This window comes from Lottia gigantea, assembly GCF_000327385.1.
Source record: "Lottia gigantea unplaced genomic scaffold LOTGIsca_35, whole genome shotgun sequence".
NCBI lineage: Eukaryota > Metazoa > Mollusca > Gastropoda > Lottiidae > Lottia > Lottia gigantea.
Genome location: NW_008709190.1, coordinates 1,219,892 through 1,243,897, shown reverse-complemented (window position 1 = coordinate 1,243,897; position 24,006 = coordinate 1,219,892). Strand labels below are relative to the sequence as shown.

General features: G+C 36.1%; 5 protein-coding genes across 5 annotated transcripts; 3 read left to right on the top strand and 2 right to left on the bottom strand.

The window, feature by feature from the left end:
• Positions 1-1,708: 1,708 nt before the first annotated feature.
• On the top strand, positions 1,709-4,535 carry LOTGIDRAFT_162686 (hypothetical protein; the record flags this gene model as incomplete). The annotated part of the gene is made up of 3 exons (XM_009058688.1): positions 1,709-2,005; positions 2,541-2,721; positions 3,025-4,535. 3 exons carry the CDS (start codon positions 1,709-1,711, stop codon positions 4,533-4,535), a joined length of 1,989 nt encoding a protein of 662 aa, XP_009056936.1.
• Positions 4,536-5,083: 548 nt separating this feature from the next.
• On the top strand, positions 5,084-11,996 carry LOTGIDRAFT_162685 (hypothetical protein; the record flags this gene model as incomplete). The annotated part of the gene is made up of 4 exons (XM_009058687.1): positions 5,084-7,094; positions 7,219-7,297; positions 7,480-7,611; positions 7,901-11,996. 4 exons carry the CDS (start codon positions 5,084-5,086, stop codon positions 11,994-11,996), a joined length of 6,318 nt encoding a protein of 2,105 aa, XP_009056935.1.
• A 196-nt stretch (positions 11,997-12,192) lies between these two features.
• LOTGIDRAFT_162684 (hypothetical protein) lies at positions 12,193-14,104 on the top strand (the record flags this gene model as incomplete). Its single annotated transcript, XM_009058686.1, has 2 exons — positions 12,193-12,237; positions 12,305-14,104. 2 exons carry the CDS (start codon positions 12,193-12,195, stop codon positions 14,102-14,104), a joined length of 1,845 nt encoding a protein of 614 aa, XP_009056934.1.
• A 1,227-nt stretch (positions 14,105-15,331) lies between these two features.
• Positions 15,332-16,745, bottom strand: LOTGIDRAFT_233141 (hypothetical protein). Its single transcript, XM_009058685.1, has 2 exons — positions 16,503-16,745; positions 15,332-15,937 (listed from the first exon to the last, which is right to left on the bottom strand). The coding sequence occupies exons 1-2, from the start codon at positions 16,669-16,671 to the stop codon at positions 15,507-15,509; spliced, it is 600 nt and encodes a 199-aa protein (XP_009056933.1). The 5' UTR covers positions 16,672-16,745; the 3' UTR covers positions 15,332-15,506.
• A 1,576-nt stretch (positions 16,746-18,321) lies between these two features.
• LOTGIDRAFT_190780 (hypothetical protein) lies at positions 18,322-20,170 on the bottom strand. The gene has a single exon (XM_009058684.1). It carries the CDS (start codon positions 20,135-20,137, stop codon positions 19,067-19,069), a length of 1,071 nt encoding a protein of 356 aa, XP_009056932.1. The 5' UTR covers positions 20,138-20,170; the 3' UTR covers positions 18,322-19,066.
• Positions 20,171-24,006: the final 3,836 nt, after the last annotated feature.

Here is a 24,006-nt window from a genome sequence, read left to right as displayed (position 1 = left end):
TTTAAAAAATTGGTTTGGCAAAAATTTCCCCCCCCCCCCCCCCCCCCACCCCCTGCCTTCTTTTCCAGCCCCTACAATGCGGTCAAATGATACTTTTGTTTTAATTTCATGTTTCACAAGCAAATGTCATAGGCAATGCTGCAATATTGTTGACATATATGCGTGATTACATTACGTTACATCATTCATTCCATTAGTTATAAGTCTAATGATTTTATGGATGCGAGTTCTTGTGTATGGCGTCTGTAATAAAGCTGTTATTTGCAGACGAATCTTGGTTTCTTAAGGTAGGTAGGTAAAGTATGTACTATTTTAATTTCCATTTCATGTGTCGGTAGGTGTCGATGGCGAGGCAAGGAATACTTACTCTCTCGGGTGTGATATCACTGAATTGAGCTCGTATCAGCAACCCCATCGTGGTGTATTCAACACAGTGGTTTTCGTTTTATCCGTAGACCAGTGCCGAAATGATAGATATAACAGATCAAAGGACAAGACTCATTTAAAGGTAAATTGAACTTATACCGAGAAAGTATCGGGAAAAAAAAATAAGTCTGCTTAATGTTTTTCTTATCTTTTGATTGGATATCAAATATGAAAACACTAGTATATACATGCATTTTATACTACATTTGATTCTGAAGTACACGTATAGTTCTAAAAATAAACATGATGTAGGCTTATAAACAGTTCAATCCGTATATACAGCTTACTCGTAACATTTGAGTTTCATTCAAATAGCTAACATATTTCAAATTCCACAAGCCTTAATTAGGCCATCGATATGTATAATTAATAATGAAGAATGTTTAATATGATAATTATATCGTATCCAATAAATATAAGTCTAAGATACATATAGGCCTACAAAAAAGGTACAGCCTATAAAGATATATTCTTTTTGAAATTTAAAAAATCATAACCACTTGATATTAGACCAAGAGATGTCATACGATTAGGCCTACTACTTTCCATGGATGATCGGTTTTGATAATTACTATATTGACATGATGACAAAATAGCCCTAATTTTTATTTTGACTTCTAGGTCTACCGTATATTGATTTGATAGTGAACGGTCGGTCCCATCAGTCACTGAACAAGGTTAATAATGACGTATTTTTAAAGATTTCTGAACAAAAGTAGGCCTAACCTGCGTCACTGGATAAACTTGTTATCTCTTCTAGTTTATATATTTATCTTCAGCTTTATGATATCGTTAAGAAGTTTTTATGTTAAAGGGATTATAAAGGGTTTTCTTATGTTAAAGGGATTATAAAGGGTTTTCAAAATTTTCTGTGTATCGGAGACACTGATAGCATCAATTTGCACCGTTTCAATTTTCTATGGTTCCTACAATTCCCCTTTGCGATTAGTGACGTCATCAGACACCCAGTTTTAGTTGAATTTGCAGCAACCATAGACGTCTGATTGAAAATTGGCGCTATAAGTGTCCCCGATACACATTTGAAAACTCTTTACGACCCCTTTAAGTCAATAATGGGCCACCACTAGTAAACCCTTGATGGTACAGACAGATGAAAACTGTCACATATTGATGTCCCAGCCAGCGCAATATCCTTCATTGCATAACAGATTAACACATTGCTTGACGTCGCCATCATTAGCCTAACATAAGAGACATCAAGTATGACATAGAACTCACAATTCACAATATTTAATTTCACACTTTTCAGGAAACTTCAAATATGGCAAAAGATACCGAGTCCGCAACGATGCTGATCAAATTTCAAGTGGTCGATGATCAGAAAACACAAGAAGACCCTTACTTATTAGAGTTAAATCCTGCTCTTACATTACACGAAACGAGAGGTGAATTAGAACCCAAATTTCCGAATCACAGGCAGAATTTTCAATTTTTATGGAAAGAGAGAAGAATTAAGATTAACCGAGAAAAGTCACTGAAACTAATTGATATTTTACCCAAGCTCAACAGAGGAATTCCTGTGGAATCCTTCAAGTTTAAAGATGTGCAATATCAAAAGGTAAGTTCAACTAAATGAGAATGCAAAGTCAAGAAGTCAAAGTCCAACATGGTGATAATGCAAAATTCAGAATTCATATTTGAAAAGGAAAGTTTGAATGTTGACTTTTACATTGATGACAAATAAAGTTTGAAAAGTAAACCTAGAATTTCTGAACTTTGTAATTAGAAGGTGAAAATATTACTTTGTACAGTCGACGCCTTATTTTCAAGTTTAATAGAATTGTAAAGAGGTTTTCTAAACTTTTTACGTGTATCGTGGACACTGATAGCATCGGTTTGAGGGGAACTGCATAGAATGATATCAAAAGTAGCTTTTAGTAGCTCCCCTCTAGTGACGTCATAAAACGCGTTAGTTTTAGTGGAATTGCAAGAAACACATACGTCGGAATGAAAATTGGAATGGTGCAAATTGAAGCTATCAGTGTCCCCGATGCACATACAATTTTAGAAAAATTCTTTACAATCCCTATAACAATTTGTTAATACCAAATTTTAGATATATTTAGATATACATTGCACTGGTATATTTTTAGATGGAGTATTTTAAAAAGGGGGATAAATTTGAAGTAACTTGTTGTGGTATCGTGTTTCTATGGAAGGAGAGTGGCGGTATAAGATACGATGATAAAGAGATGCGCTCAATTCTCAATGGTCCCCATCTGTATGGTTTTTCATTCATTCCATCTACTATTCTGACAACAGATCCAGTTCACGGTGAGTAGCCTGGTTTTAATTCCACAAGATCCAACTAACTAAAGCTCCGCTATATTTCATCAAAGTAATGTAGATTTTGTAATCGCCTACAACTGTGGTGTAGATATCGCTGACGAAAATTTTGGACAAATTTGGATACAAGTTTTCATTTTGCTGAAGTTAACTCAGTTGACATGTAACTTTTACTTTCGGTTTAAGTTATCTCCCTTAAACGTGGGAACTAAATTCTCTTACGCGCCATTTTTTTTACACACAGCTTAGTGTTTTTACGTATGTTTCTAGTACCATACAAATATTTTGTAGATCATATTGATGAAATGTGTGAAATAGCGGCAGAAGGACAAGATCTACAGACTCTACAAAGCCTTTTGGTTTCATGTTTACCCAACATGAAAGGAGACTTTGTGGATCATGGAAAGAACACACCTCTCCATTATGCTGCAACCAATGGTCATACAGATGTCTGTCGGCTTCTTGTCAATCATCTTGGAAGCAATGTCCTTCAATGTAAGGATCAAAATGGTCGAACCCCACTTCATTGTGCTTTTATCAGACAAAGAATGGATGTGATTATATATATGTTAAGTTTCAAACCCGATCTGGATGCTAAGGACGTACTAGGTGTTAGCTGTAGAAAGTTAATGTTCAAACTACCGCAATCAAAAATTGACTATCTGTTCGAGAACATAGACTTTAATATCCTTGATGATCGAATAATTTTGTTTCTCACATGCCTTGCCTTACAACGAAAGAACATTTCTGCTGGTCGGAAACTGTGTAAAATAGTGAAACCAATATCTAGTTCATATTTCAAGCAGCCTCTCAACCTAGCAGCCGAGTTTGGCAATGTCGAGCTTACTAAGATGTTGTTGAACAGAGAAGACTCCGACCTTCCAAGTCACTCTCCTCTAGAATATGACAGAAATGGACACCTTCCTCTTCATTACGCCTGTCAACATGGACACTGTGATATCATACCATTACTATATAGTGATGTTCTTACCGAGAAGGATTTTCAAAGAGCGACAAAGCTTATGGTCAGTTGGAGGAAGTTCGATGCTTTATTATGCTTATCTGAATTGCGAAGTAACTTAGTAATAGATCAAGATCTTCAAAACTTTCTGATAGATGAAGCAGAAAGAGATCTCAGTAAGAATGGGAAACTCATTGCTCCAGTTCTTCGATCCACCCTTCATGCCAATCAAAGGATTGCTTCTGAAGCGGCTCGTCAAAATAACATGGATGTTATTGAACATCTCTATTCTTTGGGAATGCGGCTCGACTTGCAGGATGAGATGGGACGAACACCTTTACACGAGGCATGTCAACTAGGTCACGGTGAAATGATCTCGTATCTTATTGATCATGGGATAGACTGTCATTTACAAGATTGGCAAGGTTCAACAGCTTTACACTATGCTTGCCAAACTGGGATTCTTGATAGCGTGTCTCTTTTACTAGACAATCCCAAAACTTCATTCCTGATTGATATTACTGACAAGAGTGGACGCAATCCTTTGTTAACTGCAGCCTACTGTGGTCATACTGATGTGGTAGTTTATCTGCTGAAATATACCTCGTGTGATGTATGGATGGTGGATATCTACAATAAAAGCTTACTGAATTATTTACTGTTATTGAATACGACTTCTGTTCCTGTGATAGTTGAAATCTTAAGAAATTGTAAATTTGAAGACAAAACGAGTGAAAAGTTGATGGTCGGTAAACCAAAGAATCGTCGACCAAAAATGGCTACATACCAGTGTTCACTTTGTCAAAAAATATGGCACGTATTTAACTGGCATGAATCGTAAGTATATTAGTTTTTCCATGAGCATGTCCAGGTACCAGTCCATTTAGATAAATGAATTGTAACCCTTTAACCTTTATTTACCCAAACCACAACCTTAAACTGAGTACCGCATCACTCATTATACTCTATAAAAGGAAGCGAGGTAGGTCTGATTCAGAGGCGTACGTAAAATATGCCTGAGACCGGGGGGACCGGTGGCTGCCAGAGGCCGCCAGAAGCCAAAGGATTTCAGATGGTCTGAGATGATTTTTAAGAATTTAGAGGGCTTCATTTTCATTTCAAAATAAGATATTCCACAGGCCTGGGGGAGGTCCTCCCCTTAAATACGCTACTGTATTAACCCAAGAAGAATACTTTACTGATGTTACTCTGCCAATGCATATACCAGTTCGACAATTTCGACACCCCTGTTTAAGTTCCTTGTGGTTTATTCATTATAACAGAATAACGATATATGGAGGCATTATAGACTGTATAGAACGAAACTGGAAAGAGAATCTTTGCATATTACCTCAAGTGCTTTAAAATGATTTTTTCAGGTTCACCCACATGTGTTTAGAAAATGGGAAGAGAATTTTGAAGAAAATCAAAAGATCAAAATCAGATACCAGTAACATAATAAAGTTACCCCGCCAATCCACAGCCCCATCATTCCGTACCCCATCGTATACAGACATCGTTTTATCTGCCATAGAATCTCATATCATTGCAGAACAAACTGAGTATGTGGATCTTCTCCTTAATATGCTGGATGTTGATTTGTCTATGAATGACCTATCTTTACTATGTGGTTTGTGTGCTAAATACTTCTCATTAAGATCTTTGGATATTATACTTAGACTGTGGACTATTCCCAAGTCTTTGTTGAGTGAACTTCTGTTGATAGTAGTCATAATGGAAGCAAAGACGGATAAGTCACTACTCGAGAGAATAGAAATTGTTCAGCTTTTACTCGAGTCTGGTGCCTGTCCAAATTTTCTGGTAGACAGTCTATCAGACTATAAGTCGACATTAGATTCGCATGTTGAAGATAATAGTGTAGAAAGAGTATTACCATCTGAGCGAGCTTCTTATGAATTTGACCATCTGATAGAAAGGCTTTCTATGACCAAAGAATCCCAGAATCGTTCCTGTTACCAACCTTTAGAAATAGCTGTAATAGATAAAGATCTTCCATTACTTAAGTGCCTTGTGGAAGGTGGAGCATCAACACAAACTTCTTTTGCTATCCATTTAGCTATCTTAAAAGGACACTGTGATGTTAAGGAATATTTATTAAACATTCCAAATACATACCAGAGCATCAGCAGTTTGGAGAATGTGGTATCACCACAAAAAATTTTTGAATATTACTCTGGCAATAATGGACTTCTACAAGCGTTGTGTGTATGCCAGGGATCAGCTCCAATCCAAAGTCTTTTAAGACATTTTCCAAATCTTCTTCAATGTCATAAGATCTTAACGACATCCACAGTCAAATCGTACCGCCCTCGACTATTCCTTCATAAAGAGCTTGAGATTCACAAACTTCTCTACCAGTACCAAGACAAATCGAATGGACATCTAAGACAGCTTCCTTTGACGAAGCTGATGATTCAGATACCGGGAAATGATATTCTAGTCAATGAAATTTTTGTCAAACCGAATCAACACCTATCGGGTATTGAAGTTGATAAGGACACAGTTATCCACGGTGCCTGTGAAATGTTTGTTGCCTGTGTGGATAGTAAACTATGGGAGATGTGTCATCGGCTCCTATCAACAGAAGGCATATCAATCATTTGGGAATGTCTATTTGGTAGAAATTCATACTGTATATGTAATATTTATAGATGCAATGAATCTACACATCCAGTGTTATCAAAGATTATTTTCGATTTTATTTCAAAGGCTCCTATGGAGTGTGTCCATCTTTTCTTTAACGGATTAAAATGTGTATTATCAAAAATGGATGTAGAGTGTCTTCAAGACCTTGTTATGCGACTAAAAGCCAGTATGAACGAATCTTTCGACGAGGATACGGTTGTTGATCAATCTACTGTGCTACAGGAAATAGTTCTTTGTATTTTCGATAACTTAAAGAATAAACACGAAGGATTATACCTCGCTTCTAAACTAACACTGGCTCTACCAGAAATTCTCAAGAGTTCCCTTGATTGGACCTTCCAAAAGAAAAGAATTCCATATTTCCAACTAGCATTGGCATGGAAAGATTTTCAAATTGATAGTTCTAAAAAATCAGTGTGTAAGCTTGTGAATCATCTGAATGTGATCAAACTGGAAGTAAGACTAATGAAGATATTCCAAAAGCTATCCTCTGAACAGAAGAATACCATAATGGATAAGGACATATCCTTGGCGGCACTTGCTTGTATTTATGGAGAGTTACACATATTGAAAGTCTGTCTGTCCTATCTTGAAACTAAAATTAAAATGGGTCCTCTATTAGATATAGCTGCTGGATTTGGTCACCAGAACATTATCGAATATCTTATAAATCAAGGTGCCCAAGTTAATTTGTCAACAATATCATCTGCTTGTCAAGGACCAACATTTCTATGTAAGTTGACCAATATGACTTTCTATATAACTTAAGGTCTGATTTTTTTTTACTTTGCAAATACTTTGAATAGTTTATGGAAGTAGAATGGTATCTTACAGTTAATTTTCTTTCTTTATTTCAGGCCTTACTAATTGGGAACCAAAGATAAAGACAGCACACAAAGAACAAGTATCTTTAGAAACAATACAGTTTCTTTACAGGTAATTTGCATTCAAGTCAACAGCAATATTCGCTACTTTTTTGAACCAAGGATCCAAGTCTGAAAATAAATTCCAAATTGGTCTTGTTTTAAAAGCCAACAAAAATTACCTCAATAAAGCGTTGTTTTGAGTGGGCCATTAAACTTATAAAATATAAATATATAAATTTATGTCTTTTAAAGGTCAACAGATCAACATGCTGACCCTGGCTTCAGTCTTGATATTTTGGAGAACTCAATCACAATGTATTACTGGAATATTACAAGATGGTGCCTTGATAACTGTCAAGATATAACATGCTGCACGGGTCTAAGGTAAATACTTTTAGATATAGGATGGAAGAGGGGGAGATAATTTCCGTCGACCGAATGCCCTCACAAAAATTCCTTATTATGTTACTTTTTGGTTTTTTTTTTCGGACCAAAACAAATGAACAGACAAGAAAAAGTTAATCCTTAGAATACATTCACTGTGCATAATTCAAATGAAGTTTCAAATTGTAACGTTTACTTTAATAACAACATAAATACACAAAAACGATTTTAGTAAGTCATTAGATGAAACATCTTGCTGCGTCGTACATTCGGTTTTTTCTCCTTTTAGTAAAGCCATGCTGATCGCCCTTGCTCGTGGACCAGAAGATGTGTGCCTTAAGTTGGTAAAGATGTTTGATTGGTCAAGTCTAAATCAGGAAGAAGCACAAAATGCCTTAATCATTGCGATAAAGAGAAATGACCAAGTTACCGACAACATCGTTAAACCAATGTTGAATTCGTATGAATTTATTGGATTGGGCTATTTAGAGCAACAGGACAAACATAAGAGAACCTTTATGCATTTTGTCTGCGCTCAAGGAAAAATGACCATTGTAGAATTGATATTTAACCAACTGACAACCTGCGATAATCATCAGATAAACCAGATCCTCAATATGCCCGATGCGTCTAATGCGACACCTTTGTGGTACGCCTTGTCCAATCACCACTGGGACATGGCTAAACTGTTGATTCTGAACGGTTGTGTTTTATCTAAAGTAAGGACAATTCATTTAACCAGGAAAAGATTGTACTTATTTGGAACGAAAACCGTTTTAGAAAGTCACAGCCGTGGTCAATTGGCATTAACTAGAAAAGGAACAAGATCATGTGAAGTCGCAGATAGAGTTGGATCAAATGGATCATTCTTTGAGGAAATTTATGACACTAATCGCATTATTCACAAAGTTCCGAAAGATGTTTCCGTCTTAGAAAAAGTCAATCATTTACAAAGAGATAATAACATGAGTGAGGTGAAACTACTGGTTGATCTGATGTTGCAGTCCCTCAAACAAGGAACATCATTATTAAATGTAGCTATTGGAACTTCAAATTTTCAGTTGGTATCTTCAATCCTTGAACAGCCTCTGAAGAAAGTTTTTCTTGGCAATATTTATGAATCTCCTGTGATATACGCCATAGTGAACAATCAGGGACCAATATGGGACAGTATCGCAGAATACGGCACCAGTGACCACCTCGAGAGTGCTATACTCCGCGTTGCTCTTGGAGACATAAAAATGTCAAACAACGAAGACGTTATAAAAAAAACAATCATTCTGAATTCTTTCTCCAAACCAGAATCACAAAGCTTTCGTGATTTATTCAAAGAAGCTGGTCGAATAGTCGAAAAGACATCCAACATTCCATGTTTTCAACATATCGACATAAACCATGCTATTCCTTGGGACTGTTTGAGAAACATAGCTGTCGACAGCATTCAGTGTAAAGAACAATTTCTTTCGGAACCTATCTTATTTCTATCAGCAGTTCTTGGACAACCAAGGTTGTTTGAAATCATCAGGAGTTCGTGCAATAGTAATCAGGAATACAACAAACTTCTTACCAAACCATTATGTGATGACCTAAGTACCATTGATTTGATTCTTTTATTTGGATCGAGAGACAAAATGAGTAGTTTGACGAAAAAGGATAACGAAAACCGAACAGAATGTCTGAAAACCATTTCAGATAACAAAGTGCGGATACAGAATATAACCTGGCAAATCGTTGAGGACCAAAGACTTTATAATGTGGTGATGCCAATATTAGAGCATATCCTAAAAGATCAACCTATCGATGCTTGGGATAACAGAGTTCAAGATGCCATCAAATATGATTATGAGGAATTTGTGATCAAATTAAGTGACAACCTTATTGATAATGAGGCCTTTAGTATTTTGGTACCGAAGTTCATTTGTCTGAGTTCACTATTTGGAAGAACTGCACTATTTTTTTATTTTATGAACCATCACCGATTGTTTGATGTTGACTTCATGAGAAAAAATTCAAGTATCACTTGGAATAGCAAGGTTGAGCAGTTATCAATACTAGAATGTGCCATTATCAGTAACAATCTTGTAATGGTCAAACATATTTCCGAGAAACTGATGAGTAGGCACAGTCATTTGGATTCTGATGCAGTTTATAAAGCTCTGAAGATAGCTTACAGAAAAGGAAACACCGATGTTATAAGATTTTTGGAACGAATGACGTCTAACGATTCTTGTTTGGATGAATTGTGCCTCATCGCCGCATCCAATGGTCATGAAAGTCTGGTCCGCGATCTTCTAATAAACCATAAAATTAATATAACGCTTACGAACGAGCTGGGTTTCGGTGTGTTTGACTATGTGTGCATATATGGTTTTGAAGCCTTAGCCGAAATGTTACTCTCGAAATTCCAGCTCGAAACTTCGATCAACCATATTCATCTTGCCAGCTCCTTTGGTCATATTAGGCTGAGGACTATTTTAACAAAGTGTTCGAGTTCGTCCAACCAAAGCAACCTGGATTATGTACCTTGTGGTTGGTTCAGAAGTCTTATGGTTGATAATGAAATGACTGTAAACGACAATGTTATCCATTTTAGCCATATAAAAAAGAAAAGACTTTGTCTTACTTTGGAAAATTTATTAAAAAATGGCGACGATCGAGGAGCACTGCATTACTGTAACGCTGCACAGGAAGATATAGTGTATATGATGGAAAAGTATTACCAGAAATTACCTTTGCTACATTTGTGTGCACGCTACAATAATAACCTGACATTGAAAGCATTGCTAGATTTGATCAAATTGTATTCAACAAAAGAACATTCATCTTGGTTATCCTTGGAGTTCAAAGGTAAAATTCCAATAGTCACAGCCATCGAATGTGGAAATATGGAGGCAGTTGATGCATTGATTCATGACAAAACGTACAACAATTGGAAATATCGAAATGGTGAAACTGTTCTTCACATTGCAGCAAAATATGGGAACGAAGATATTGTCAGAATGGTACAAAGTCCAGCACTTAATTCTGCAAAAGATAACTTTGGTTTGATACCAGCATCAACAGCTGTAGCAATGGGCCACCATCATGTTATACACCTTCTGTGCGGACCAGAAAAAGATGTTCATCACTGCAATCATCTCGATACAAATTTCGCCTGTTTTGATTGTTTACATAATTACTGCATTGGTTGGTTTAAATGTTTACAAAAGGGACGAATTTCACCACAGTTTCATTCAGTTCGAAACATCTACGACCGGAAAAAGTCAAGTTCTGGCTTCAGACTAAGCCAGAGGAAAAGAGGAATGAAAGCGCATCATTTTCATCCGATGCAAAAGATTTTGGCGTGGAGAACCATTTCAAAGTCAAGTCAAATTATCAATTCAGCTCTATACACAATGGGATATCCACAGATCCCGGTTAATGGCGAACTGTTTCTTCTGCTAAGCGAGCTAGGCTGTGAAGAAGCAGTCCTTAAATGCGCAATTAAAAAGAAGATCGACACAGTGGTTCTTCAGTTACTTAAAGATGCCAAGCAAACGACGCAATTCGATATACCAGAAATAGCCAATTTGTGTGTTGGTTATCATCTAAACGACATTGTGAAGTGGATCCATGTGTCCCGTACTGACATAACTTCTGTTACCCCACGTGATCAGTCTATTCTGGAATCCGCTTATGGTATGGGTAACATGGAAATTGTCAACTTATTTGAAGCTAAAATGAATGGAAAGCAGAGAGTTGAGAAACTCAATGTTCTTCGAGATCTTGTGAAAAAATTACCATTCAGCCTTCAATACCGGTTGGACCCACAACAATTCAAAGTGTGCAAGATCAAACATAAGAATGGACGACTTTCTGATTTTGATATAATCCGTCTCCTCCCCCAGTGCGTGATCGAGGAAATCTTCGAAAACTTAAACCTGCATCATAACAGCACATTAGTCTATCCGAGAACAATATTTGGTAAATCGGTGATAGTAGAAACTGACTGTATACGTCAATGTACCGCTACATCCAAGCTTTCAGAAGTCGATGTCATATCCATACTATTTTCCAAACTAATTATAGGGAGATACGTTCAGGAAATATCCAAGAATAGTGCCGCATGGCTGAAGCTAAGAAAAATCATAGTAAGATGTTACACTGATCAATTGGTTGAACCTTGCACTTATATTGAAGAAGACATCCTATATGATGACGTGACTCTGGTACAGGATGATCATTCCCAGCAATGGATGGTCATGTGTTCCAGTGTACCTCAAGATATTTTACCAAATCCTCAGTTCAAAAACCAAGTTGAGGAGAAGTTGAAGGACATTGAGCTAAATGTGAGTATACAAGAAACTTTTATGTATTGTGTTGATGCTCAGTTCATTTTTATATGACCACATCCGGTTGTAACTACCAGTCTGACAATGGGGAAAGGAAGGTAAATTGGGGAACAAGTTGATGCCCCTGCCCATAAACAAAATTACATTTTTGTGTGAAATTTAGAATGTATGTGGTCATACAATAGAGTATACATTTGATAAATTTGATATGAAAAGTGCTTGTTTACCAACAATGTGCTGATGTAGGCAAATGGTTATGTTCCACCATCTTTTAATCATATGTGTTTATAGTCATGTACGTCTCATTATCACGTAAATCGTACCTTATTAATATTTTCAGCTGTAATGATTCTCTTTTTCAGACCCGATCCTGTATTCCCGGTTCCTGTATTAAAGTTATTGTGGACTGGACCCTTCTTGATGAATCTGAAGACTCCAGTAAAATCACACAGTTACTGGCTAGTGACTCATCCAGTAATCCATTGAGCCAACTTAATGATACCATATCGTTAGTAGGAGGTGTTCTGAGAGACGTTTGGTCACTGTATAACAAAGAAACCCGTCAAAATCTCCTGAATCTCTTAGCACCAATCTCAATGATAGAAGTTAGCTATTCCAAAGATGAAAACATAAACGACCTAAGCTTCATTCCACAGCTACAAGAGAAGTTAGTGTGGAAGTTCAAAATCGATCATGAACGAATCCAGTGTTTCTCTCCGCTGGTACAGTTTGTGACATTATTTCATTCAACTTGCATCAACTTCCAAGAGAGCGTTCTGAAACTTCAGTCATTCATAAAGAAGAGATCGAGAGGTACGACAGCTGTTCTAGACGTTGACTGGAGTTCTCTTAATCTTGCCAAATCTTACTCCGATGCCCACAGTATAGTCAGTAACTGTATCAGAATGCATCTATCAAAGTGTGGTTCTGCAGCTGCTGCTATGCCATTCTTAAACTTGGATATTCGAAAAGTTGTTGTAAAAGTTGTTCCTCGTGCCGCTGAAGCCGGTATATTTTTAGATGGTCCAGAAATTACTATTGGAGTGCATGTGGAAAAATCTTCGAGTGTTTGGTCATCGAGTGATTTTGACTACTCGAATGCTTTCCAAATATTGCAAACAAATCAAATAATTGCAGTATGGAAGACAAAATCAAAAACGAAAAATATTTTGGACAAGATACTTTCCTCATTACAGAATAGCTATGGATTCAAGGGATCCTTGCGATTGGATACGGATGCTTTGATAAACACAATATGCATGGAAAATCCACGTATGGCTCATCCGTCACAACTATTTTCCCTTGAGATGAAGCACTTTGAAAAGTATCTTAATAACACCTTCCTAGATGAGTTTAAACGCTCCCTGGATACTTCAAACTACTGCTGGCGTGTTGGGAACTGTAGATCTGAAACTGGTTTGTGGTGTTGGTTGACCAAGAATGAGGTCGAACATTTGACCCCGGGGACACCCATATTCACCTTATCCAAATCAAAATCCAAAAAATTCAAATTAATCTTCAGAAAAGCTACATCTGACAATTTCAATACTATGAGTTTCGTGAACTCCAAATGTTTATTCGGGTGTCCAAACATTGATTGGAGAGCTAAAGGACAGATTTTGACCGTTGACAACGTTATCTACTATATAGCTGATCCTGGAAAAGCATGTGATCTACTTGGGTATCTGAATCAACCATTTGAGTTCAGTGGTAATACAAGAGCTGATGAAGAGGTCCACAATGTGCCAAGGTACACTGCTCTAGAGAGCTTCGCCATAAGAAGAGATTTGTTCAACAGCCACAATTCCTGCTCTTTAATATACCAATGTTGGTTTCAATGCATTCAAATGGGTGTTAATTTTGTAACCGATTCAAACATTTCAGCACTTAACTACAATCAAATGTTAGGGGTCTTGTGTTATTTGAACAGTATAAAGAAAATTTTAAAATCTGTTTCCAAATCCAAAGGAATAGTTTATTTGAAGGTGGATGGATCGAGAGAAGGACCTGTCACAGCTGAGAGAAGTGGAAATGATTTATACCTGATAGTTGGAGGATCTAAAGAAGATTCTGGTAGCCCATTTGAAAGTTTAGACTTCGATGATGTCTCTATAGATGATTACGACGATTGTGATATCGAGTTGAAAAAACTCTCATCATAGTTATAAAGTCTTTATATTATACGTTATCAAGATGTATACTAGGCCTAATAATATGCTTAGCTTTTTATCTGTTGGCCAATGATAGGCCCTTGGTAGAAGTATCGCTTTGTATTGTAGGCGTAGCAGCTGTGAAAAGAATCGCTTCGGACTAGCATAACAAATTAAGCTAAACACGTTCATCGGACTTTACCGATATCCCATATATCCCATCCTATATAACGTCCGAGGAAAGGCTTCGGGAAAAGTCTATTGTAAGAAAAATAACGCTCAGATGGAGCTGATAATCGTCCTCAATCCTCCACGAAAATTCACGGCCTCTTCATCGTGTTAATAGTTATACTTTGGAAATGGTCCATAAATAAATATTTTTTCAAAAATAGGATAGAAACGTTTTTACAAGCTTTATTGTATTGTTAAATTTAGAATGATCCAACCAACTGCACAGTAAAAAAAAATAATGAAAGTCTAAATTTGGTGTTGTCTGGTGTGTCCATTAAAGGGGTGTAAAGAGGTTTTGATGTGATGAAACATTGCGATGTGACGTCATCAAATACTTGAACCACCGACGTCTGATCAAAAATCGGAATGGTGGAAATTGATGCTATCAGTGTCCCCGACACACACATTTTTATGAAACTCTTCATGATAAAAATATTATAGAAACTTTTTTCTCGTTTACTCTGTGATATTGATACTTTATCATTATATTTTGTTATTCGTACCATATTTATTTTTTTTACACATTTCTAATATATTTATATAAATTCTATGTGTTTTGGTGTTTTTCTTGTGATAAAAAGTGTCAACAAGTCTCGGCGTTTTTAAAGTCAAGCACGGCGATCTGATTATCTTAAAAGACATGGTTCACCATTTTCGGGTGTTGAGTTTTTTTAAAGGAGAGGGTGGGAATAATTACTTCTAGAGAAGTACTAGAACTGCACAACATTCGCATAATCCCTTAAAATATAGCTCGAATTAGAAGTCTTAAGAAAAGATGAGTCGTCATTCCAACTTTAAAACGCGGAAGATTCTGGACACATGAATTTGAAGGCTTAGAATTGGATGGTGATTAGTTTCAGCTAAAAAAAAAAAAGTTTCTGACACTAAGGGACGATTGGTTCAACGGATGGTGACCTGTCCCTTTAATCATGATTCTTTTAATTTACATATTTCATTATACACTCTATGTACTGATACTAGCATTTACAAAAAAGGGTACTAATAACAAATGGTTAAAGTTCAATTTATTGGTGTATGAAACTGAGGCGCTGGAATGCCTCAGCCAATCGATGAATGAATTGAGAGAGACCATACCATTCATCTCGGGATCTATAAAATAAAAACTTCTTTCTCCATTATATGCACCCTATGAGTTAAGTTCCCTACCCCAATGGACATCGATCTAATGTTCTATCCTTCCCGTATTGATAAATTTGCGCAATAATCGTCGTGGATCGGAGCTTTGGGTGGGGTTTCGGTTAACCTTTTCTCCTGTAACCTTAGTAACATCTTTCTTGACCTCATCATTGTGCTTCTTTAATGGCGTTTCAGCTCCAACAAGCTGAACCTCTGGTTGTGGCTGATTGGACTTACTTGTTGATGCTGAAGTGTTATCAAATGCGTTTGTTTGCGGTGAACTTTGAGATCGTTTACGTAATTGTAACATGTACATCATTCGAAGTAAACGCCCGTTTTTTCGCAAAACTTCTCCTTCACTTATAACCTTCTTATCAATTATCTTTGTTTTTCTTCTAGAACCTGGTAAACTGATCTCTGTTTTAGTTGTGGCAATTGGTAAAGATCCACCCATTGATTCATCTGATACATGACCATCTTAAAGAAATAAAAGGAAATCATATACATGTATATCATTTTACATGAATGAATAATGACTCATCTCTTGGGGTTTTAGATTATCCTTGGTCTGATTTTTTTCTCCAAATTTATATTGTACACATTTGAGGCTTGATCAACTAAAATAATGGGGAAAGTGGTCGTCATACTAATAGCAACTTAGTCCTCACGTTATCCCGACTTCAATAATTTCAAAGCATTCTAACCGATAGATCGAAACATATGTCTCTGTTCCAGCCTCTGATAGCTATTTAGACAGATGTGCTGGTGTAGCTGACACTAGCTGTCTAAATAGCTATCAGAGGCTGGAATAGAGACAGATGTTTAGGTCTATTTCACTAAACGTCCATTTTTCAAAAAATTTCCAGGTGGAGAACCCTTCAGACACTCCATGGGACGTTTGCGCCTAAACGCTTTTACAGAGATGCCGTAATCTCAACTTGACTATTTGCCTTGCTGCTTTAAAACTGAATTCCAAGTCAAGGTAAATCCGTTAACTGGTCAGGTCTGACAGTGTTATATTCGATTGAAAATAATCATTTACCTAATTTACTTTCTTCTGTGAAATTATCAACGTTTAATATAGTCTCTTCTGAATACGACTCATCAGACGACTCATATTGTTCGTCATTTCTCCACAATTTGGTAGTTGGCGTGGAAACATTGGTACTTTTATATGTTCTGTGAAGAAAATCTTCAGCTGTTGTTGACATTTTAACAGATTTTTAGAAATTTAAATCAATAGGCCTATAGAGCAAAACTAATCTTTCCTATACCTCGTTAACTTTTGTATAAGAATAACATCTATTATGACGACAATCAAGCAACAATTAGGCCCAGGCCTTCGCTATTCCAAGGCAACGTTATTGTGTCGTGATCTTATGGGTCTTGATAACGCCCCAGTGCTTATATTCGAGTATAGTCTGAATTAAAGGGGCCAGGGATAATGTCAATTGACGGTGTTTAACCTACATCAGTGTAACTGTTGCCCATATCAAGGTTTACTATGATAGAATTGATAATCGTTTCAAGGTTTACTATGATAGAATTGATAATCGTTTCAAGGTTTACTATAATGGAATAGATGAACTTGCCAAGGCTTAGGAACGTGGGATAGATGACCATGTTAAGGTTCAGCCTTGTGAGGGAATTGGCCTAGGCAAGGTAAAATGGATTAGTGTCCTTGGTTATGTAAATGCTAGCCAACCATGTTAGATTAATATCCACAAGGTTAAAGCTACTATGATGAAATAATGACCTAGACAAGGTTAAGACTACTATGTTGGATTAATGACCTAGGCAAAATGTAGGCTACTCGGGTACATTAATGACCTAGACAAGGTTTAGGCTACTAGTATGGTGAATTAATGACCTAGGTAAAGCGTAGCCTACTCGGCTAGATTAATGACCTAGACAAGGTTTAGGCTACTATGGTGGATTAATGATCTTGGAGATGTTTGGGCTACTATGTTGGATCAATGACCTAGACAAGGTTTAGGCTACTATGTAGGATTAATGACCTAGGCAAGGTGTAAGCTACTAGGGTAGATTAATGACCTAGACAAGGTTTGGGCTACTATGTTGGATCAATGACCTAGACAAGGTTTAGGCTACTATGTTGGATTAATGACCTAGGCAAAGTGTAGGCTACTCGGGTAGATTAATGACCTAGACAAGGTTTAGGCTACTATGTAGGATTAATGACCTAGGCAAGGTGTAAGCTACTAGGGTAGATTAATGACCTAGACAAGGTTTGGGCTACTATGTTGGATCAATGACCTAGACAAGGTTTAGGCTACTATGTTGGATTAATGACCTAGGCAAAGTGTAGGCTACTCGGGTAGATTAATGACCTAGACAAGGTTTAGGCTACTATGTAGGATTAATGACCTAGGCAAGGTGTAAGCTACTAGGGTAGATTAATGACCTAGACAAGGTTTGGGCTACTATGTTGGATCAATGACCTAGACAAGGTTTAGGCTACTATGTTGGATTAATGACCTAGGCAAAGTGTAGGCTACTCGGGTAGATTAATGACCTAGACAAGGTTTAGGCTATTGTGGATTAATGACCTAGACAAGTTTTAGGCTGCTATGTTGGATTAATGACCTAGACAACGTTTGTGATACTATGGTGGATTAATGACTTAGACAAGGTTTAGGTTGCTATGGTCGATTAATGACCTAGACAAGGTTTGGGCTACTTTAATGGATTAATGACCTAGACAGTTCTTTAGTCATGGTCAAGTCCAACTGATGAATATATACACTTGTTGACCGTGTTCTAGACTTCAAATTTAAGTCCATTATCGAAGAGGAAGCGTCCTTTAAAAAAGAAATTCCTTCATAGATTCAGATAGAAATATAGTTTGAGTAAATTTATATCATATAAGCACATAATATAGCACTCAATAACTTAACAATCATTTTTTATGCAATCAATTCATTCATAACAATTTAATCCTTTATAACAATAATAACATTCTACCTACAATGACTGCAAGTCACGAGTCAGTTGTTCAAAGGGTTAATATATAAATCCTGTATGCTGTTTCTTTTTATTTTTATTTTTTTGCAGTAATTGTGTATGTATAAAATGTAAAATAGAAAAATTTTCATACATCATGGCAGGTTTAAAGGGACAGATGTACCATTTTTTTTTTACCCATCATACTTTAGTCAAAGAAACAGGAATTTTTTTTAGCTATTCCAGTCTGTAATAGTGTTCAAAGCTCACTATCGAAATTTGACCCATTAAATCCATGTGTGTCCAGAATTATCTGGGATTGAATGTTAAAATGACGATTCATCAATTTAAGATACTCTGTGATATATGAAAATGACATATTATAGAAATAGTGAGTAAAATTCTTAGTTTGAAGTATTATTAAAGGAATTAGACGATTTTAGTACATTTCTAGTACTTCTAAAGACTGTACCTATATTCAAGACTGGAATCAAACCCCCAAAATGACACACCTGTCCCTTTAAGTTGATTTCTGTTTTTCAAAGCAAGCAAGTAGCATAAAAAAGCTCACAAAGGCTTTTAATATATAAAAAAAACTACTACAGTTACCGGTACCGTTTTATAAAGAAATAGTGACAGCAACTATAAAGCATTGCTTGGTATCTGTGGTAAACACATATTGTACATAGCAGTCTGATCCCAAAAATCTGGTCCCTTCCATCCACACCATCCTTTATCAAGAACTTCACGAATATATTCACCACCGGTATAATGGGGATCTAATATAAGAAACCTTATATCCCCAGTCACTTCACTAAAATTAATACCAAGTATAGTATGAGCTAGAACACCCCCTCCTATCATAACTGGTGTTCCTTGAGTTGAGAAATGTTGGGCCAATTCTCTTCCTTTGTTAGCCAAATCTGCTCCAGCACTCACACTGAGAATTTTACTAGTGACGCCAATAAGATTATCTAAGCAGTAACTAACTTCTAATGAACCAATCCATTTTCTACTACCAATAAATTTCGGATCTTTATCCCCAATGTCCACCAAAGCCTGTTGAATTTCTTTGTGAGTTGGTACAGGGCGTTCTGTATAACCCTGAAACCTAAACCAAGAACAGAGAGTCTGCAAAGATCTGTAGGCACATCCCCATTTATTGTCATCAAAATTATCTTGCATGTAGTGGTGGTAAGTGTAATTACCTTTCACAAGATAAAACTTTGAATCTTTTAATGGTTGGATGTTAATCTGAGTATGAGGATTTAATAAATATCCACCAGGAATTTCTTCTCCACCAAAGATATATTTGTTGTTTCTCTTTAACAGTGGTCTATTGGAAGGTAAACAAAAGACTTCATGAAGTTTCTTCCTGGAGCTTTCAAGGTTATCATCTGCTATATCTTTAGGGTAAATTATACTTAAAAAATAATCAGACTCTGGAGGCTGGAAGTGGAATGCCTCTGGTAGGAAAACTTTACCATTGTCTATGTTATCGCGTATGTTACAGCCCATAGCTTCAATTTGCCGACTAATGGTGTCACATATCAGTTGATTAATGTCTTTGGTGGGCAAGTCTAAAGGTACAAAACATAAAACATCAACAGGTAAATCAACCATCAAACAGTTTTCTTCACCAATGTTATGTTGAATAAATGGAGCACATGTCGGAATAATGTTGTTATTTGATAGTCTCTGGAGAACATCCATTGATAATACAACTTCTTGACTAGATTTTAACTTTGGAAGATATTCTAGAAGACTACTGGCTGTTGAATTTTTCTTAAGGCCATATGTTTCATCATACATGAGTAGGATTGAAGATTCTGCTATAGAAAAAGTAAGAGAGCCACCATTTTTTACATCTGAACACAGCCTCTGTACTTCTTGGTCAATATCCTCCGTTATGGAATTTGGGTTGAGACATGTCATGGAAATTTTTGTTTGAATGCGTACGAGAAGAGATTCTGACAATATGCTGTGGTCTCTTATTTCAATTTCCGCTTGTGTAGCAATATTCTTATCTTCTAATAACCAATTAAAACTTTGACTTGGATTTTCGCCATTTGATAAATATATGAGTATATTTGGCTGAAGAAAATTCCTTTCTGCTAAAGTAACTTTCACTAGTTTTGCAAAAGCTGCTGACATTGGATCTTCACCTAACCCTGGTTTAACAATTACACCACAGATATCTAAACCACCAACCAAATGTTGAGAAACATATGTGTGGTCATATTTATCTTTAATCTGATTAGTTTTAGCAAACCCAACTACTATTGTCTTATCCTTTGTGATTTGGCCAAAAAGATATCCTTGAAGTATTTCATCTGACCAAGACACACCAGAAAGCGATGACATAAATTGTTCGCCAACTTGTACCATTTTCACAGCAGCCATGTTGATTTGTTGGTCGACGGACTTGTTTAACGAAATGATACAATTTGATAGCGATGTAGTGGTTAGAACTTCAAAATATAGTCAATGGTAGCCCTATTTTCCCCCCAAAGAATGGTGACTTATAATACAAACACTAGCCTACTGCGAAGCACAAGATCTGTTATGGTTTCGGTTTGCAAATGCATGATAGATCGAACACATCCATGTCATCGAACACACCTATGATGAGCTTGTTTTAAAGTCACAAAAATAAAAAAAAATATTAATGCGGACTTCGTGCGTTATAATCAAACTGATAGTAGATTCACTTTTGATGATTAAACCAGATATCTTGGAAATATGTGAGAGTTGTGAGAATGCCTTTTTTTTTATAGAACGCAATTTCACTGTTATCGAAGGGAGATAATTTTATGTTATTTGTTGGCTACGCACGAAGTCCATGGTACTCGCGGCGAGTAGGAAGTTCACCAAAACAAGTTGGTTCTTATCGTTGTCAACAGGTAAACAATATTAAATTATTTGTGTTTATGATATTTATCATCATCTTTTTCAGTTTCTTTTCATTTAAATCCTTGCATATTTTAATACTTATGTGTTATTGGAGAACTGTCAATGCATTTTGTTACTCTAGCCTTGTGCTGTTTATAATTCAAAGTATCGGTAGGGAATATTGATTACAATTTGACGGTTGTCGACTTAGTCATGTTTAATGGACATTTTCCGTTTTTTTAAACCTTGTATTCGCCGATATATTTCATTTTGATTGTATTACATGTCCCTTGAGCTATTTTTGCACCTGCAGTCTTTGGCTGAAGAGATATTACATGTATTATTTTGTAAACGAAAAAAAAAAATTGATGGAATCAGAGACAAGACAACAGGTGTTTGTGGACAGTATCACAGGTACTTGTGGACAGGATAGCTAAAATCTCAAAAGATTACCAAAGGCAAAGGCATGGATGGGACATAAGATAAGCTTAAATCAGATAGTGGGATAATGATGAGGGTGACATTGTATGACTGAACAACAGAATTTTTTTTAGAAAATCTCCATAAAACAGGGCCAAGTTTTTCTCCAGTTGATATCTTTGAAAATAGCGAATTTTGATATTTCAGACTTAAGTTCAAAATAAGACATATCATTGTTAATAACTATTAAAAACAAGAACTTGTTCATAGGAGCACAGTCAAAGAAGAATGTCTCGAAATAGAAGTCGACCATCTTCAGCAGCATCTCACAGTAGTCGCTCATCAACTGTAGATAATGAATTGAAATTAGAATGTAAAGCAGCTTATTTATGTTTATTTGATGATTTGAGAGAAGAGATTACTAGTAGAGATGATCTTTTATCAGGTTAGTATGCATACTAGAAATTAGTATGATTTATCTCAACCCTTCAATATTGTTAAAGTAGAGATGCAGAGATCGAGTTTTAGCATAGATCAGTTGATCCCTTTTGAATTTTCCCTGTCAGTGATGCAGGGCTAACATGGAAGAAGTTCTAGTTGTTTGAATGGGACGTTAAAGATCCCTCAACAGTTAGAAGTGTAGGTTAATGCTGTACACTGCATGGAGTTTTACTCTTTGTTAGCTCTAGGTGTAAAAGTAAAATGTAAAATTGAATTTTATACATAAAGAATATATAAATGAAGTTGTAGACTTGCCTTAATCCCACACATGATGACCATATTGTTTTTTTCGCTTTTAAAAGAATTTACACTGTACAAGACTGTTGTTATAAATATTGTTATTTTAGTCATCAGTGGTTTCCATTTTTCCTTTCAGCTTTACAGCAGACTGGTCGAAATCCAACAACTAAATCATTATCTAGATATTGGGCTCGAGATACAAGTAAGAAGTTATTTCATTTATTTAGGTTAGGGTGGTTGGAAGGTAACAAGCTACTATTCAACAGAAGGAACTGACACAGGGTTAAAGCAGTGTTCACAAATTCTAATAGAGATTAAGGTGGTTGGAAGGTAACAAACTACTGTTCAACAGAAGGAACTGACACAGGGTTAAAGCAGTGTTGACTATTGTTAAGATTTATATAGTTGAAATGGAAATTGTCAGTACTTCAAACATAAAAATCAAAAAGATTATGATTATATTATCTGATGAAAACTTATTCACTAACGCTTATTTAAAATAAAAGTTCTGTAACATAACATTAATGATATGATATTTACACCCTATTGTTAACTAATATTTCAGTTAGTGCTGACACAATGCAGGGAAACTTTTAAGATAAAGAGCTATATTTGATCAATTACATTACGTAGTCCTTTAACTGTGATGAGTATCACCAAGCAAAGTCATATATAAATTATTCGCTTGACTCATATAGAGCTATACACCCCACGTAAATCAAGATATTGATATATTCAGCGATTGGTCTTATGTGTATTTTAGTGAGATGTAGTTGACCACTAGGAGCCCCAATGAATTTCACCAAATCCTTAACAGCCTAAATCTCACGGTCAAAAAATTGACAGCAGACTTTGGTGAAATGTAGTCAATTTAGTGTTGACAACTTCGCTAGTGTTGTGAATTTCGCCAAGATGACAATAGCTCAACCCTTTCCTTCGGTGCCTAGCTTTATATGAAATTGCGGACCAGTTTAGTATCATATCATGGAATGATTGGCAATACCCAAAACTAATTTACACCATTCACGTTGTATCATTTAACAGGATCCTTGACGTTTGAAGATTTCGTAAATATCTGTAGAAAGGAAACAGTAACAAATGCTGAAGATTTGATAAAAGCATTTCGAAAGATTGATACCAATGGTGATGGATATATTTCTTTAGATGAACTGTATAAAATCATGACAACGGTAGGTTTCAGTTCCTAAGGATCTTGATTACTTTAATTTCAAAAATTCAAGCCATTGTCACAGATACTTGGATAACTGTTTCAATTCAGTGTGGTTTAAATCACACCCACTAAACAGTAAATAAGAGGGACTGGCTCATATGAGGTTCCGTGATATGAGAATTTAATGTGAATTTTAAGCTATAAAAGAGAGGTAATCCTTGCTCATATAAAATGCACGTGTTTGGGCATGTATGGGTTCATATATTTACAAATCAAAAGGTATGTAACAGCCTGTTGATTGACAAGTTTTGAAATGATATCACCTCATGAATATGTATTACTTCAGGCTCTATTACTA